This window comes from Pelobates fuscus, chromosome 9 (assembly GCF_036172605.1).
Source record: "Pelobates fuscus isolate aPelFus1 chromosome 9, aPelFus1.pri, whole genome shotgun sequence".
NCBI lineage: Eukaryota > Metazoa > Chordata > Amphibia > Anura > Pelobatidae > Pelobates > Pelobates fuscus.
Genome location: NC_086325.1, coordinates 165,024,610 through 165,040,554, shown reverse-complemented (window position 1 = coordinate 165,040,554; position 15,945 = coordinate 165,024,610). Strand labels below are relative to the sequence as shown.

Here is a 15,945-nt window from a genome sequence, read left to right as displayed (position 1 = left end):
TCAGCATGTTTCTTAACCAGCATAGAATTGTGCGTAAGGATTTGCCGAGTTTGATCCCACAACTTCCTCAAATTAGCAACATGAACATCAACCGACGGCACCCCCTGGGAAGGAGAAGCCGAAGGAAGAATAGACGGGTGAAAGCCATAATTCATGAAGAAGGGGCTTGAATGAGTAGAATCGCAAACGAGATTGTTGTGTGCAAACTCTGCCCAAGGAATCAAACCGACCCAATCATCCTGGTGTTCGGAAACAAAACATCGCAAATATTGTTCAATTTTCTGGTTGGTACGTTCAGCAGCTCCATTAGACTGAGGGTGATAGGCAGAAGAAAAGTTCAATTTGATACCAAGTTGCGAACAGAAGGACCTCCAAAAACGGGAAATAAATTGGGAACCTCTGTCAGACACAATTTGAGAGGGTATCCCATGTAGGCGAAAAATCTCCCTAGCGAATATCTCGGCCAATTCGGGAGAAGATGGAAGTTTAGGCAGAGGAATGAAGTGTGCCATCTTAGTGAATCTGTCAACCACGGTGAGGATAACAGTCTGTTTTTTAGAGATAGGTAGATCGACAATAAAGTCCATGGCCAAGCAGGACCACGGCTTCTCTGGAACTTCTAAGGGGTGCAGGAATCCACAAGGAAGCGTATGAGGTTGTTTGGTCTTAGTACAAACCTCACATGCAGCGATGAAATCTTTAGTATCCCTACGTAAAGCAGGCCACCAGAAATCCTTAGAGATCAACGCAAAAGTCTTGCGAATACCAGGATGTCCCGCCATCTTGCTGTTATGGAAACACTGCAACAGTTCCAGTTGAAGAGCAGGAGGAACGAAATGTCGACCCACAGGAGTCTGTCTAGGTGCTAAATGTTGTAGCTTAACGATCTCGGCCAGTAACGGAGAATGAATCCTGAGATTCGTATTAGCAACAATATTGCATTTCGGAACTATAGAGGAAAGGACCGGCTCAGGTACAGTAGAAGGTTCATACTGGCGAGATAAGGCATCGGCTTTAGAATTTTTTGAACCAGGTCTATAAGTCAGCACATAGTTGAAGTGAGTCAGGAATAAGGACCAACGAGCCTGCCTAGAGGACAGGCGCTTAGCCTCCCCAATGTAGGACAAGTTCTTGTGGTCCGTCAGGATAGTAATAGGGTGTAAGGTTCCCTCTAATAAATGTCTCCATTCCTTTAAGGCTTTAATGACTGCTAAGAGTTCTCTGTCGCCGATGTCATATCTGCTCTCAGGGCCCGAAAGTTTCTTAGAAAAAAAACCACATGGGTGCAATGGTTTATCTACCCCCAATCTTTGTGACAGAACCGCCCCTACTCCTGTCTCAGAGGCATCGACCTCGAGCAGGAACGGTAAGGTCGTATCCGGATGGACTAGTATTGGAGCAGAAGCAAAAAGTTCTTTGAGACTCTTGAAAGCAGCTAGAGCATCAGTAGACCATGTCTTAGTATCCGCCCCTTGTTTGGTCATATTGGTGATGGGCGCAATAATAGACGAGTAGCCCTTAATGAAGCGTCTATAATAATTAGAGAAGCCAATAAATCTCTGAATAGCTTTGAGTCCCTGAGGCAATGGCCAATCTAAAATAGACTGGAGTTTGTCAGGATCCATCTTAAAGCCCTCCCCAGAAATCACGTATCCAAGAAAGTCTATCTGGGTCTGGTCAAAACTGCATTTCTCAAGTTTACAGTACAAACCATGTTGTAAAAGTTTGTGTAATACCTGTCTGACTTGTCGATGGTGGGTCTCAATCTCCTTAGAGTGTATGAGTATGTCATCCAGGTAGACAATAACACAATCATGTTGAAATTCCCTAAGAACTTCGTTAATCAAATCTTGGAAAACTGCAGGTGCGTTACAGAGACCAAAAGGCATGACCGTATATTCATAATGACCATAGCGGGTATTAAACGCTGTCTTCCACTCATGGCCTTGCTGAATTCTCACCAAGTTGTACGCCCCTCTGAGGTCCAACTTGGTGAAAATCTTAGAGCCCTTTAACCGATCAAAGAGTTCTGTAATCAAGGGGATAGGATAGGCATTCCTGATGGTTATTTTATTCAACCCTCGATAATCGATACAAGGTCTGAGTGACCCATCCTTCTTCTTAACAAAAAAGAACCCAGCCCCGGCAGGAGATGAGGATCTCCTGATAAATCCCTTGTCTAAATTCTCCTGAATATACTCCTCTAAAACAGCATTCTCTTTAGTGGATAGAGGGTATACTTTGCCCCTAGGAGGCATGGTACCAGGTAATAGGTTAATTTTACAATCAAAGGACCTGTGTGGAGGTAGAGTATCAGCGTTCTTTTTATCGAATACTGCCTTTAAGTCCATGTACAAAGGAGGTATCTGTCTCTCTTTAGGCTGGGTAGTAGTGTCAGGTGTGTAAATTACAGCCAAAGGGGATACCTTCTGTAAACACCTCTCCTGACAACCCTGACCCCACGAGAGTATCTCCCCTAACTCCCAATCGATAGTAGGGTTATGTCTCTTTAACCATGGATACCCCAGGACTATGGGAACGGAAGGGGACGAAATAAGCATAAGAGATATACTCTCCTCGTGTAAGATACCAACAGACAGGCTCATGGATATAGTCTCACGAGTAATAACAGGCTCGAGTAGTGGTCTACCATCAATGGCCTCAACGGCCAAGGGGGTCTCTCTTAACTGGGAAGGAATAGTGTGCTTAGTGGCAAAGGCTTGATCGATAAAATTCTCAGCAGCGCCGGAATCTATCAATGCCACGGTCTTAAGTACTTCCTTCTTCCATGTTAAAGAAACTGGTAGTAAAAGCCTGTGATTTTTGTAATTATGCGTAGAGGACAAAATAGAAACACCCAAGGCCTGTCCTCTAGAGAAACTTAGGTGCGGGCGTTTCCCGAGCGAACAGGACAATTCAGGCGTAAATGACCTCTGACTCCACAATACATACACAATCCCTCCCTTCTCCTGTACAGTCTCTCCTCTTCTGAGAGATGAGTATTGCCTATCTGCATAGGTTCAGGAATTAGTGAGGTATTGGACTCAGGACTTAGAAATGCAGGTGCTAATTTAAAGGCAGGTCTTAGGTTCCTCTCTCGAGTGTTCTGTCTTTCTCTTATACGTTCATCAATACGAGAAATGAACGAAATTAAGTCCTCTAAATTCTCTGGTAGCTCCCTAGTAGCAATTTCGTCAAGGATAACATCTGATAACCCGTTCAAGAATACATCCATATAAGCCTGTTCATTCCACTTAACTTCTGACGCCAGGGACCTGAACTCTAGTGCATAATCCACTAATGTTCGGTTCTCCTGTCTCAGGCGTAACAGTAATCTGGCTGCATTGACCTTTCTACCAGGGGGGTCAAAAGTTCTTCTAAAAGCAGCTACAAAGGCAGTATAATTGTATACCAACGGGTTATCGTTTTCCCATAATGGGTTAGCCCATCTCAGAGCTTTCTCAATGAGTAAGGTGATAATAAACCCAACCTTTGCCCTATCGGTAGGATAGGAGCGAGGTTGCAATTCAAAGTGAATGCTGATCTGGTTTAAAAAACCACGACACTTCTCAGGTGACCCACCATAACGTACAGGTGGAGTAACACGGGAAGAGGCACCTACAGTAGCTACCTCTAGGCCTGAACCTACAGAGGAAATAGGAGTAGGACGCGTCTCCTCTGGAGGATTATTAGCACGAGACAACAATGCCTGTAGTGCTAAGGCCATTTGGTCCATTCTGTGTTCCATGGCGTCAAACCTGGAATCAGAGGAACCAACCTGACTGTTTGTACCTGCAGGATCCATTGGCCCTGTCGTAATGTCAGGATCGGGACAGGGATCCAACACGCAAAGTACAAACAGGTACAGGGTACGTATACCGGTCCTTAGAATGGCCGGGCTAACGTACAGAGAGTATAGAGAATGGTCAGAGACAAGCCGAGGTCGAGGGAACGAGAAGACAGGTAAGCGAGGAACAAGCCGGGTCAAGGATAACGGAGGGAAACAGAGTAAGGAAACAAGCCGGGTCGAAACCAAAAGGATAACTGAGAAACACCAGAGCACTGTGTGACTAGACAGGCTAGAACCACGACAGGGCAATGAGCAACAGGGCGAAGTATGTTTAAATACCCTGGCTAGAGAGGATAGACACGCCTCCGACGAAACCTGATTAGTCTGTCTCGGACTGAGTGACAGGTCGTTCCGGATTGGCGTGATGACGTCGGCCTCCGGGCACCATGCTACAAAAGGAAGAGACTCCCTCGCGGCCGGCGTTTGTGTGACCGGGTCGACCGCGAGGAACAGAGGAAACATGGCGTCCGGACGGATGAACGTCTAAGTCTCTACCTCTCTCGGAGGTAGAGACTTCAGGTACCCTGACAGGGGAAGGTCAAATGCGTGCTGCTCTCGCAGCGCATGATCAATAGGTTCCTCCTCGTACTAGAGGGAAGTGAGTGCATTTTGCCTTGCTTGTATTTTATAATCAGGATCATTAGAAAGTAGCAATCCCGTCAAAGGTTAATCAAATTATTATTTGGCAGGTGTCACTTACCCATAGAGCAGGAAGAGCGAGAGCACTGCGGGAAAGTTGGTTGGAGAAGTGTATGCAGGGAGATCAAACACGAAGAGGATAATGATACAGCAAGTCGCAGGAACCAGATAATTCAGCTAAAAGACAAATGAAACATATCATATGCAGAAATCAATCAGTTTCATTTCCTACATTGCAGCTTCATTATGTGAGAAAAAGCGTGATCCGGACAGTCAGGAAGGTGTGCGGGAGATCCATACAGTCGGGAAGGTGTGCGCGAGAGATCCGTACAGTCGGGAAGGTGTGCGCGGGAGATCCGTACAGTCAGGAAGGTGTGCGGGGGAGAACCGTACAGTCAGGAAGGTGTGCGGGAGAGATCCGTACAGTCGGGAAGGTGTGCGGGAGAGATTCGTACAGTCGGGAAGGTGTGCGGGAGAGATTCGTACAGTCGGGAAGGTGTGCGGGAGAGATCCGTACAGTCGGGAAGGTGTGCGGGAGAGATCCGTACAGTCGGGAAGGTGTGCAGGGGAGAACCGTACAGTCAGGAAGACAGTCAAGAAGGTGTGTGGGAAAGATCCGTAGAGTCAGGAAGGTGTGCGAGGGAGAACCGTACAGTCAGGAAGGTGTGCGAGGGAGAACCGTACAGTCAGGAAGGTGTGCAGGAGAGATCCGTACAGTCAGGAAGGTGTGCGGGGGAGAACCGTACAGTCAGGAAGGTGTGCGGGAGAGATTCGTACAGTCGGGAAGGTGTGCGGGAGAGATTCATACAGTCGGGAAGGTGTGCGGGAGAGATTCGTACAGTCGGGAAGGTGTGCGGGAGAGATCCGTACAGTCGGGAAGGTGTGCGGGAGAGATCCGTACAGTCGGGAAGGTGTGCGGGAGAGATCCGTACAGTCGGGAAGGTGTGCGGGAGAGATCCGTACAGTCGGGAAGGTGTGCGGGAGAGATCCGTACAGTCGGGAAGGTGTGCAGGGGAGAACCGTACAGTCAGGAAGACAGTCAAGAAGGTGTGTGGGAAAGATCCGTACAGTCAGGAAGGTGTGCGAGGGAGAACCGTACAGTCAGGAAGGTGTGCAGGAGAGATCCGTACAGTCAGGAAGGTGTGCAGGGGAGAACCGTACAGTCAGGAAGGTGTGCAGGAGAGAACCGTACAGTCAGGAAGGTGTGCAGGAGAGATCCGTACAGTCAGGAAGGTGTGCGGGAGAGATCCGTACAGTCTGGAAGGGGTGCGGGAGAGATTTCCATTTTTGGAGACTAGAGCGTACGTAATCCATCCATATTTGGCTGTTAGCTTGTTCAAGCTATATTTAGTCACTCCCGTTAATAGCTAGGCTTACCATATCCCACACGTAATTGGCCAGCCAATAGATAACGGGGTTGCAGCCGCTAACAAACTGCAGGTGTTTAGCTTTGGTGGATTTCTCCGCCACAAGGAACACCACAAAACTTGCAGGGACGAAGGACATTGCCACAATGATGAATATGGCGATCACCACGTCTGTACCTTGTAAACTGCGGAGGGAGAGAAAGCACGAGGAAACGGGAAATGTACATCCGCTCTCAGGGTGGTCAGGGTATTGGTAAAAATGTGCAATTCACTTTTCAATTCTCCACAATTGAGATATAACATAATATATAGATACATCATAGATACAATTAACACCTTTCGCTTCTATTACGGATATCGTGAAAGGTACGAAAATAGTAGCTAATCAGGAAAAGGAGAGCAAGTCAATGTTTGGAACTATTCTCAGTTGTTGGTTTAGAACTACAAAGTGTAACCAACAGTTTAATAATAGACATATAATGGCCAGACCGCTGGGTAATTTCTTTAACTGGGTCAGTCTGTTAAGAAGCTCGGTGACTCACAGATAGTCCAGGGAAAGGCTGGCGCTGGTCTTGTTCATTGGGTGGTTGGTTAGCGTGATACCTGGAAGGGATGAGATGTACATATTAGGTTACAATGCACGGCCCACTCCACAGTCTCAAACTACCCCCATAAGTCTCTCCACTCCACAGTCTCAAACTCACCATAAGCTGCCGGATTGCCCTTGGTCTTTTTCTGATTGGCAAGGTTGGCTCGAAGAATGGCATTATTCAAGGTATTGAGGTATGTCGGCATGCTGTGATAGCCTTTGTTGTTGTAAAAAGCCTTAAAATACACAAACAAAAGTGTTGGTTTTAAAAGGTGAAGCATAAGAGAATAGAAAAGAACTTGAGCACAAGGGAGTGGGGTAAAAAAGAGTGAGGGGAAGGGTGGGGTGGGGGGGGGGGAATCCCATATACACAGAATACACAGAATGTTGTGTTACATTTGTCAAAAATGTTTGGTGATTTTTTTTTTAAAACAGGTTTTGATCTCATTTCCAGAGAATATATTATAACAGGGGGGTTCTCTCCTTGAGTCATGCACCAGTTATGAACAATGTTTATCTATGGCTATCTTTGTAACAACAAAACTACGGCTGTTTCAAGGTTAAATTTGTAGCAAACACTGCATGAAGCAGTTGGTGCATGAACCGAGTGAGCTATCTCATAGTTAATAGAGAGACAGGCAATGCCTATTGTTGGCGGGGTGTTTTTAAATGGATTTAAAACTGCTGAGTGATTTGTAAAAAATATGACATAGCATATAGCGACGCTTATCATTATTTTATAGTGGCAAATCTGTTAATGTTACTGAAACAGACTCGGATACAATGTACTAAGGGAATAGAGAAAAACTTACCTGCGCTGTGTGTCTGACCGCAATCTTCCGTAGCATGGGGGGTGCTTTAACTCCAAAGGATGCTGGGATACTTTTCTGAACATTTCCAAATGTTAGCGCTCCATACCTGTCAATAATAATCCCTTGTTTTATATCAGATAATGCAACATTTCAGTTTCTACATGGTAGGCTGGATTAATTTCTATATCAATGTTTCTAGATGGGGATGCAAAATGGCTGCTGGTATTCCCTGGGTCACACACAACAAGAATGCCATTACTAAGGTCAAATATTTTATCACAGAGGCTGAAACTCTCCTGAGTCAATCAATATCTCCAAGAGCGCCAGACAGGAAAACACCTAAATCTGCCCAAAATTTGCCTTTTAGAATAAGATAACATGTAGTAATGGTGGAATGTAGGTATTTGTAGATACTGGTACTGAGAGGAAACATAATAAACACATTGAAAAAACTTCAACAAGACTCTATAATATTGTCTTTAGTTTAACATTAGATATACTTTGATGGATAGGATTTGTTTATCTGTATTGACATTGGCTTTCCTATTTTCTGTTTCGTTTTTCTTGTTATGGGGTTCAGCAGATTGCAGATGTTAAAACGATATGTTCTCCTACCAGCTAGCAAATACATTGCTGCAGAGAACACAAGTTCACTTCTTTTAAATGCAAATATACTGGGCTGGAGGTACTGTATTTCTGTACAGAAAATGAGTTATCTTGTGAGAGGTTTAGGGATTGGATATACAAATATCACATTAAAATGGAAAGGACCTATTTTTCACCAATTCGTATTTGGTAATTTTACCTGTGAAGCCGGAAGCGGTCTGATGTATAAAGCAGGTACTCCGACACGTTACGCCCACTAATGTCCACTATAATGTCTCCTGTCACTACTTTCATCTGTGGTGGGTGTCCACCAACGCCACTGGGGCAAGAAAAGCCGGTTCCTTGCATGGAACAAGTGCACCTTACTGGCTCGTGTATACGTCCCGGGAGAGACGGTGGGGTGGTAATAGCTTCTGTGGAGAAAGATGGAAATGCGCATGTAACCATCGAAGGACTTTTCCTAATCTTATTAAACATTTCAGGCTTTCTATGAGACGTGAGACAGAACCACAAGTCATGATGAAATGTACAACACAGCTCACGTTCTCTAAATCCCCCCACGGTATGTAAAATAGACTGAACGTTTTTATTCTATCAAGTCTTCATTAAAGAGATTTCCAAGATTTCTCTAAATTTGTATGGAAAGCTGAATTGTATCAAGTGCTGGGGCATTAGAAGAGCATTAATGCAAATTGTTTAAAGGGATACTCTAAAGACTGTAACCACTACAGCATGTTGTGTGTTACAGCTTATTGTAGCGGTTATGTTGTAAGGAGTCTTTGGGTGCAGTTCCTCCAATTTATTTTTAGTTTTCATGCAGTTTGACCAAAATGGATGTTTTCCTGGCATTCAAAGCTCTGCCCTTGTGTTCCCACCAAGATAATAATTAATTTCATATCTAATTATCTGTACAGATTGGACAGCAATGATAGGCTATCGGTGCTGAGCTAAGCCCCTCTGTGGACTCTTGTGCATCACAACCACCACAATAAGATGTCGAGTATTTGGTGCTTAGTATGTCGCTTTAAACATGTTCGTTTAGTGGAATTTTCTGATTTACCTCGGACAGGTGTTGGTGAGAAGGTGCTGGAATTCCAGGGGTGAGAGTTGTCCTCTTCAGGTGGGTAATCAGATGGGGCTGGTGAAGGTGGCGGAGGTACAAAATTAGAGAGTGGCAAGCCTTGGGTGAAGGAGTCCACACACATGGCGTCAAAGTACTGAGCTGCCAACATCTTCGACTCGTTGCTGTTTAAGTTGAGGGACTGCACTAACTGGTCCAATGTGCTATTAAACGCAGTCTTCAGGACACAAGTTGCTCCGATGCCAGACGGCAGGTAAAAGGAGTTAACAATTGGTTGAGGCCCAGCGTCTGGTGATTGCTTGATCCTGCCAAGGAAGACAAAAATAGGGATGTACACAGTACATGAAATATAATATTTAAAGGAACACTATAGTCACCTAAATTACTTTAGCTAAATAAAGCAGTTTTAGTGTATAGATCATTCCCCTGCAATTTCACTGCTCAATTCTCTGTCATTTAGGAGTTAAATCACGTTGTTTCTGTTTATGCAGCCCTAGCCACACCTCCCCTGGCTATGATTGACAGAGCCTGCATGGAAAAAAAACTGGTTTCACTTTCAAACAGATGTAATTTACCTTAAATAATTGTATCTAAATCCCTAAATTGAACTTTAATCACATACAGGAGGCTCTTACAGGGTCTAGCAAGCTATTAACATAGCAGGGGATAAGAAAATCTTAATTAAACAGAACTTGCAATAAAGAAAGCCTAAATAGGGCTCTCTTTACAGGAAGTGTTTATGGAAGGCTGTGCAAGTCACATGCAGGGAGGTGTGACTAGGGCTCATAAACAAAGGGATTTAACTCCTAAATGGCAGAGGATTGAGCAGTGAGGCTGCAGGGGCATGTTCTATACACCAAAACTGCTTCATTAAGCTAAAGTTGTTCAGGTGACTATAGTGTCCCTTTAATTTGTACCACAACACATGAGGTGACATATTAGAGGTTAATACGCCCATTGTTTTTAGTGCATTATATAGATACTGAATTACAAATATTTGCATAACAAATAAAGTAAAATTAAGCTTTTTTTTACACAACAATGGTTTCTGGGAGTTGTAGTATAGCAGTATTCTGGGATTAAAACGGGAGAGTATGTTAATTTACACAATGTTTAATTTGCTCATTCCACTAATAAAAGAGCAATGCAGTGGATTTTAAATGTGACTGGCTAGATAAAGTAAGAATACATACGTGCATTAATTTCCATCTTAGTGTGATGGGTATTCCTCGTACACACGTCTCCAGTACCCTGCTCAAATAATCAGTAAATGGGCTTTTAATTAAGGGGTTCTCAGCTAATTAAATGATAGCTAACGTATTGTCCTGCGGAGAACGATTGCACTTTAAATTACTGAGCAGCTGAATGTTACTGCAGAGATAAGCCCAGCAGTGATTCCTGAAAAATCCCAACTGGTGAAGCTGTAACGGTTACATGAATCCGAGGAGAAGATTTACTTATTTGGAACCCAGCTACAGAGGGGAATCCAAAAGGCCAATAATTATGGACTTAGTCTGTAATAACGTACTATATCAAAAATGTATTCTCTAAAAAAAAGTACATTAAAGAAACAAAAGTATAGCGATAAAGAATATATATTTTAAATGAAAACAAATACATACATGTTCACTTTGACATAAAACAAAATAAAACGAAAGAAACGTATAAAACAAATATTCTATAAATAAAAATTCTCTGTCATTCTGTCAGAATGATTGAGCTTGTAGTTTTCTCTTTTAGCAGATTGAGTTTATTATATGCATTTTTTTTTTAAAGTAACTTTCTCTGTATATTAAAATTGATATAGATGTATTTTTAATATTCTGAAAATATTTTGTTGTATTTTTTAGACCAGGTGAACCTGTCAGGATCGTTACCACCTTCAAGAGTAATCAACGTGTCATTTATCATAAAAAAATAAATTGATGTAATTGCTTTAGGAACTGCTAACTAAATACTCATCTAACACAGGGCTCCCAGACCTCCTTACTATAAAGCTGCTCTGCTTACGAACACTGCCCCAAGTGGGGCAATCCTCTCGCATGACGCCAACATACTGGCTTAATTGCCCATTTGTATCAGAATGGAGTGACACCTATTATTCTGTTCAAATATTCACCCAGCAAGCACGGGATGGGCTCACTAGAGTATTATCACAGCAACTACAGCACATGAAATGTAGCTGTTGTGAGGGTTCTCCTGCTCTCCTATCACTCACTTAGTTGCATAGAGCGCTGTACCATCAGCTTAGGTAATTGATTGACAGGTGAGGGAATTGCCATATTTTTAAACAGTTTTTTTTCCCCTTACAAACCTATAAATTTGCTAGGATTCCTGTAGGCACAAAATATAGCTTTTTTTTGTCTTTGGTTCTTTCTCTGTTTTCAGTTTCCGTCCATAGCTTTGTAAGGCAGATGTATTAATAATGCATTATATCTTTTTAGCACAAGTTAACATGTAACATTTATTGTTCTACAAAACTGGCGGCTTATTTATCACGTTTATCTGGTTTGAGCTCAATTTAACACCTGATGAGATTATTCACCAAACCTTCGCTTTCAGCTATTGACTTCCAAAGGATGAACGGAGGCCAGTTAACGAGTTCCTTTGTGTGGAAATTGTCAGATACAATACATAATTTTTACTATCGGCAGAGTTACTCAATGCCCTACTGAGTCGCAAACTAAGAATGTGATTGCACCAGTCCTGTCTCTGTAAGATAATAAGCCCAAAACCAAGGGTTTCTACTTGTGACTGTGCCCACGAGTGAGTGATAATTTATTGCCTACAGTGGGCGCCCTAGCCTCAGGGCCGGATTAACATAGGGGCTGATGGAGCTGCAGCTCCAGGCCCAGGCCCATGGAATAGGCCCATTGGTTTTAAAAAAAAAAAAAAAAATTTTTTTTTTTTTTTTTTTTTTACACACTACTCTTAGGGTTGCCAGGTATTTCTCATGTATTTCTTAGGGTTGCCAGGTATTTCTCAGAAGTATTTCTCAGGTATTTGAGGCTGCCTAGCCGGTGCCGGTATTGCAGTAATACCGGCAATACAAATGTCTGTCTCAGTATAAACATAGATTATTCTGCAATACCAGCGCCGGCCAGTAGGGGTCACTGTTTGTGTGGAGAGAGGCAGTGATAAGAAGTTACGGCATCTCCCTCCCTGCCTCTCTCTACTCACTGATCCGCGGGGGAGCAGCTCTGCACAGAGAGTCCAGACAGCAGCTCCGAGACATGGGGACGCTGATACATTGGGACACTGGGGAACATGGGGACCCTGAGCATGGACGTCCGCAGGAATTTTTCAGGGGGGGAGGGGGGGCATAATTGTAATGACATCCATGCTTGGCCCCTTTTTGACAGTTTCAAGAAAGGGAAGGAGCATAGTCATTTTCACATAAAGCAAGGATGAATAGCGTTTTCACAACTATGGTGTCAGGAATATATGTTTGTATTGCTGACACTATAGTGTTCCTTTCATCAAATTACAGGAACATTCTGGTCACCATAACAACTTTATCTAAATGAAAATGCTGTGATGCAAGGAGGCCCCTGGGTGCTCTTTCTTTGAAGGGGTGAAACCGCTCTCAAATGGTTTAACCCCAAAGGCTTCCTTCAGCTCCAGATCTCCAGGTCGCTCAACTTTCAACTTCTGAAACAGAGTGTCAGGAAGTGCAGACTGATGTTGGGCATCGGTGCCGCTGATTGGCTAGAGTGGTCAGCTGACACTCTAAGCCAATCGTTAGTTCCCGATTCATAAAAATGTTTTACGTTTTTATGAATGGGGAGCTACTGTTTGGCTTAGAGTGCTAGCTGACCCATCTAGCCAATCAGCGGCACCCCTACCCAGCGGCCCTCTGTGTTTCCTGACACTCAGTAAATAAAAGTGAACACATTAACACTGATATTGTTTGTTTTTACCTGGGGAGATGAGAAGGTCCAAAGTCTCCCTTCTGATTCTTCCTGCCCCTTCCTGCTCATTGCTGCCCTTCCTGCTCCTTGCAGACCCTTCCTGCTTTTTACAGACCCTTCCTACTCCTTTCTGCCCCTTCTTTCTCCTTGCTGCCCCTTCCTACTCCTAGCAGACCCTTACTACTCCTTGCTGACCCCTCCTGCCCCTTGCAGACCCTTTCTACTCCTTGCTGCCTCTTCCTACTCCATGCTGCCCCTTCCTGCTCCTTGCAGACCCTTCCTGCTCCTTGCAGACCCTTCCTGCTGCCTCTTCCTACTCCTTGTTGCCTCTTTCTACTCCTTGCTGACCCCTCTTGCTCCTTGCAGACCCTTCCTACTCCTTGGTGACCCCTCCTGCTCCTTGCAGACCATCCATACCCCTTCCTGCTGCCCCTTCCTATTCCATGCTGACGCCTCTTGCAGACCCTTTCTACTCCTTGCTGACCCCTCCTGCTCCTTGCTGCTCCTTCTACTTTATCCCCCATCCCTCACTTACCTGCTCTGTAGGCTGCCTCTGTGCTGCTCCCCTGCGGTTTCAGTCATGAGAGAGAGGCAGGGATAAGCTGTAGCTTCCTGCCTTTCTCCATTCACAGCGCCACCTACTGCACTGTATTCTCACACTAAAACGAAAAATAGCAGCACAAGCTGAAAAATCCGGGGGGGTACTTCCCTTTACCCCCCCCCATTCGGACGCCCATGACCCTGAGACACTAGGGACACAGTGGCCCCATGTCTCCCAGTGGCCCCTAGTCTGTGTCCCCATGTCTCCCAGCCACTGTCCCTAGTGTCTCAGTGGCCCCATGTCTCCCAGTGTCCCCATGTCTCTAAGTGTCCCCTAGTGTCCTAGTGACATCAGGACACTGGGAGACATGAGGACACAGACTCCAAGGGACACTGGGAGACATGGGGATACAAACACTAGGGGACACCTGGCGACATGGGGACACTGAGAGGCATGGAGACACAGGGAGACATGGGGACACTGGGCGACTTTGAGACATAGGAGACATGGCAGTGTCCCCATGTCTCCCAGCCAGTGTCCCTAGTATCTCAGTATCCCCATGTGTCCCTGGTGTCTCTCAGTGTCTGTAGTGTGCCAGTGTCCCTAGTGTCTCAGTGTTCCCTAGACTCCCAAAGTCCCCTAGTCTCCCAATGTCTCTGTGTCCCCGTGTCTCAGTGTCCCCTAGTATAAAAGAAAAAAATCTCAGGCACTCACTGGGAGAGATTTAGGCAGGTTTATTGGACACCGCAACGTTTTGACTTGTACCCAGGTCTTTATCAAGTCTCCAATGTCCCCTATGTATCAGTGTCCCCTATGTATCAGTGTCTCAGTGCCCCATGTCTCTCAGTGCCCCATGTCTCTCAGTGCCCCTTGTCTCTCAGTGCCCCTTGTCTCTCAGTGCCCCATGTCTCTCAGTGCCCCATGTCTCTCTGCCCATAGTGTCTCTGTGCCCGTAGTGTGTCTGTGCCCGTAGTGTCTCAGTGTCCCCTAGTATAAAAGAAAAAATCTCAGGCACTCACTGTGATAGCTTTAAGCAGGTTTATTGGACACCACAACATTTTGACCTGTACCCAGGTTTTTATCAAGTCTCCAGTGTCCCCTATATATCACAGTGTCTCAGTGCCCCATGTCTCCCCGTGTCCCCTTGTGTCTGTCACACAGTGTCCCCAAGAGTCTCAGATTTCCTAGGTCTCCCAGTGTTCCCTAGTATCTGTTTCCCATGTCTCCCAGTGTCCCAATGTCTCTCAATGTCCCAATGTCTCCCAATGTCCCCTAGTGACATGGGGACACTGGGAGACATGAGGACACAAACACTAAGGGACTAGGAGACATAGGGACACAGACATTCCCCCTTTTTGTGTATGTTCACCCGTTCTGGTTATGAGATTTGTGTCAGTATCCCACCCTTTTACTGCATCCATAGACTTCCTGCTTTACTGGACACTGCTGTTAGGGGGTATGGGTTTACTTGAAAGATGAAAGCATTAGATTAGCAAAGGGTATGTGTTTTCTCATAGTTGCATCCTATGAGTTTCCCTACAGCATCATCTCCATCAGATACATGACGCTTAGGAGGTAGGACTGTTTTAGTGTTTTTGGTCAATAAGATTTTGTAATTAGGCCCATCATGATTATCAGCACCAGGCCCACTGGGCTCTTAATCCGGCCCTGCCTAGCCTGTATAGAGATATAGGCTAACCCCAGTAAAATATACAGTCATAATAAAGTCATTGATTTAGAACAAACCAGAAAATAACTCACATGTATTCAGGCCTCTCCTCATTGGCGTAAGGTATGAAGTTCCCCTTGGGCTGCGTGTAGTTGTGATATTGCGATGGAGACAGAATCAGTGGCGGTAGATCACCTGGTGGAAACAAAGAACCAAATAATGAATGGATTGTCCTGTACAGTCTTTAAACAGCATCTTCCACTCCATGAATAACCTGTAGGGGGCGCTCCACTGTATTTCTTATTTCACGGATAACTAATGTGCTAACAACGTTATATGCTATTCACAATTGGAGGCTTTTAATTGTTGGTGAAAAAGCTAGATGGATTAAGATTTGTAGTGATAACAACCTATTCCGTATTATAAATTATTCCCAAAATTTAGAGGAATTGACAAGGAAATTGCAAATATTCTTCCAAAATCGCAGAGTTGCAGATTTTTTAATTATTTAGCCATTTGGCCTAATGTTTGCAATTCATTAATTAATTTCTGTCAGTACTCTGTTTGGTAAATCACTTTTTAGTTTTTTAATGCTCATATAATTTTCATTCATGAAAATGTCGTCAGTTTAAAAGGAAAGTATTTTACTCTACCCTGAAATTTATCCAAATTTAATTCAGGGATTTTACAAACAGACTCATACCCGGGTATCATTCAATGAATTCTGAATTGTGGACATTGGACCACGAAATTGTAAAATTTATAGCTATGGTGGAAAATTATTCCAGTTTTGTTATTTTTTACCTAAAATGTTCAATGTCCTTGTCAATTCTCCACCATGTCCTGTTTAGTAAACAACCATAACTACATCCACAGTGTT

At 44.2% G+C, this 15,945-nt stretch overlaps 1 protein-coding gene across 3 annotated transcripts in view; it reads right to left on the bottom strand.

The window, feature by feature from the left end:
• ABCA2 (ATP binding cassette subfamily A member 2) overlaps positions 1 to 15,945 on the bottom strand; it is a 123,133-nt gene that overhangs the window by 18,274 nt on the left and 88,914 nt on the right. For all 3 annotated transcript variants that reach the window (XM_063432964.1, XM_063432965.1, XM_063432966.1), the window contains 8 exons: positions 15,158 to 15,260; positions 8,924 to 9,249; positions 8,063 to 8,276; positions 7,258 to 7,363; positions 6,561 to 6,681; positions 6,399 to 6,459; positions 5,867 to 6,041; positions 4,551 to 4,666 (listed from right to left, as the gene is read on the bottom strand). In XM_063432964.1, coding sequence (XP_063289034.1) covers positions 4,551 to 4,666; positions 5,867 to 6,041; positions 6,399 to 6,459; positions 6,561 to 6,681; positions 7,258 to 7,363; positions 8,063 to 8,276; positions 8,924 to 9,249; positions 15,158 to 15,260 — 1,222 coding nt within the window. The remainder of the gene's footprint in view (positions 1 to 4,550; positions 4,667 to 5,866; positions 6,042 to 6,398; positions 6,460 to 6,560; positions 6,682 to 7,257; positions 7,364 to 8,062; positions 8,277 to 8,923; positions 9,250 to 15,157; positions 15,261 to 15,945) is intronic.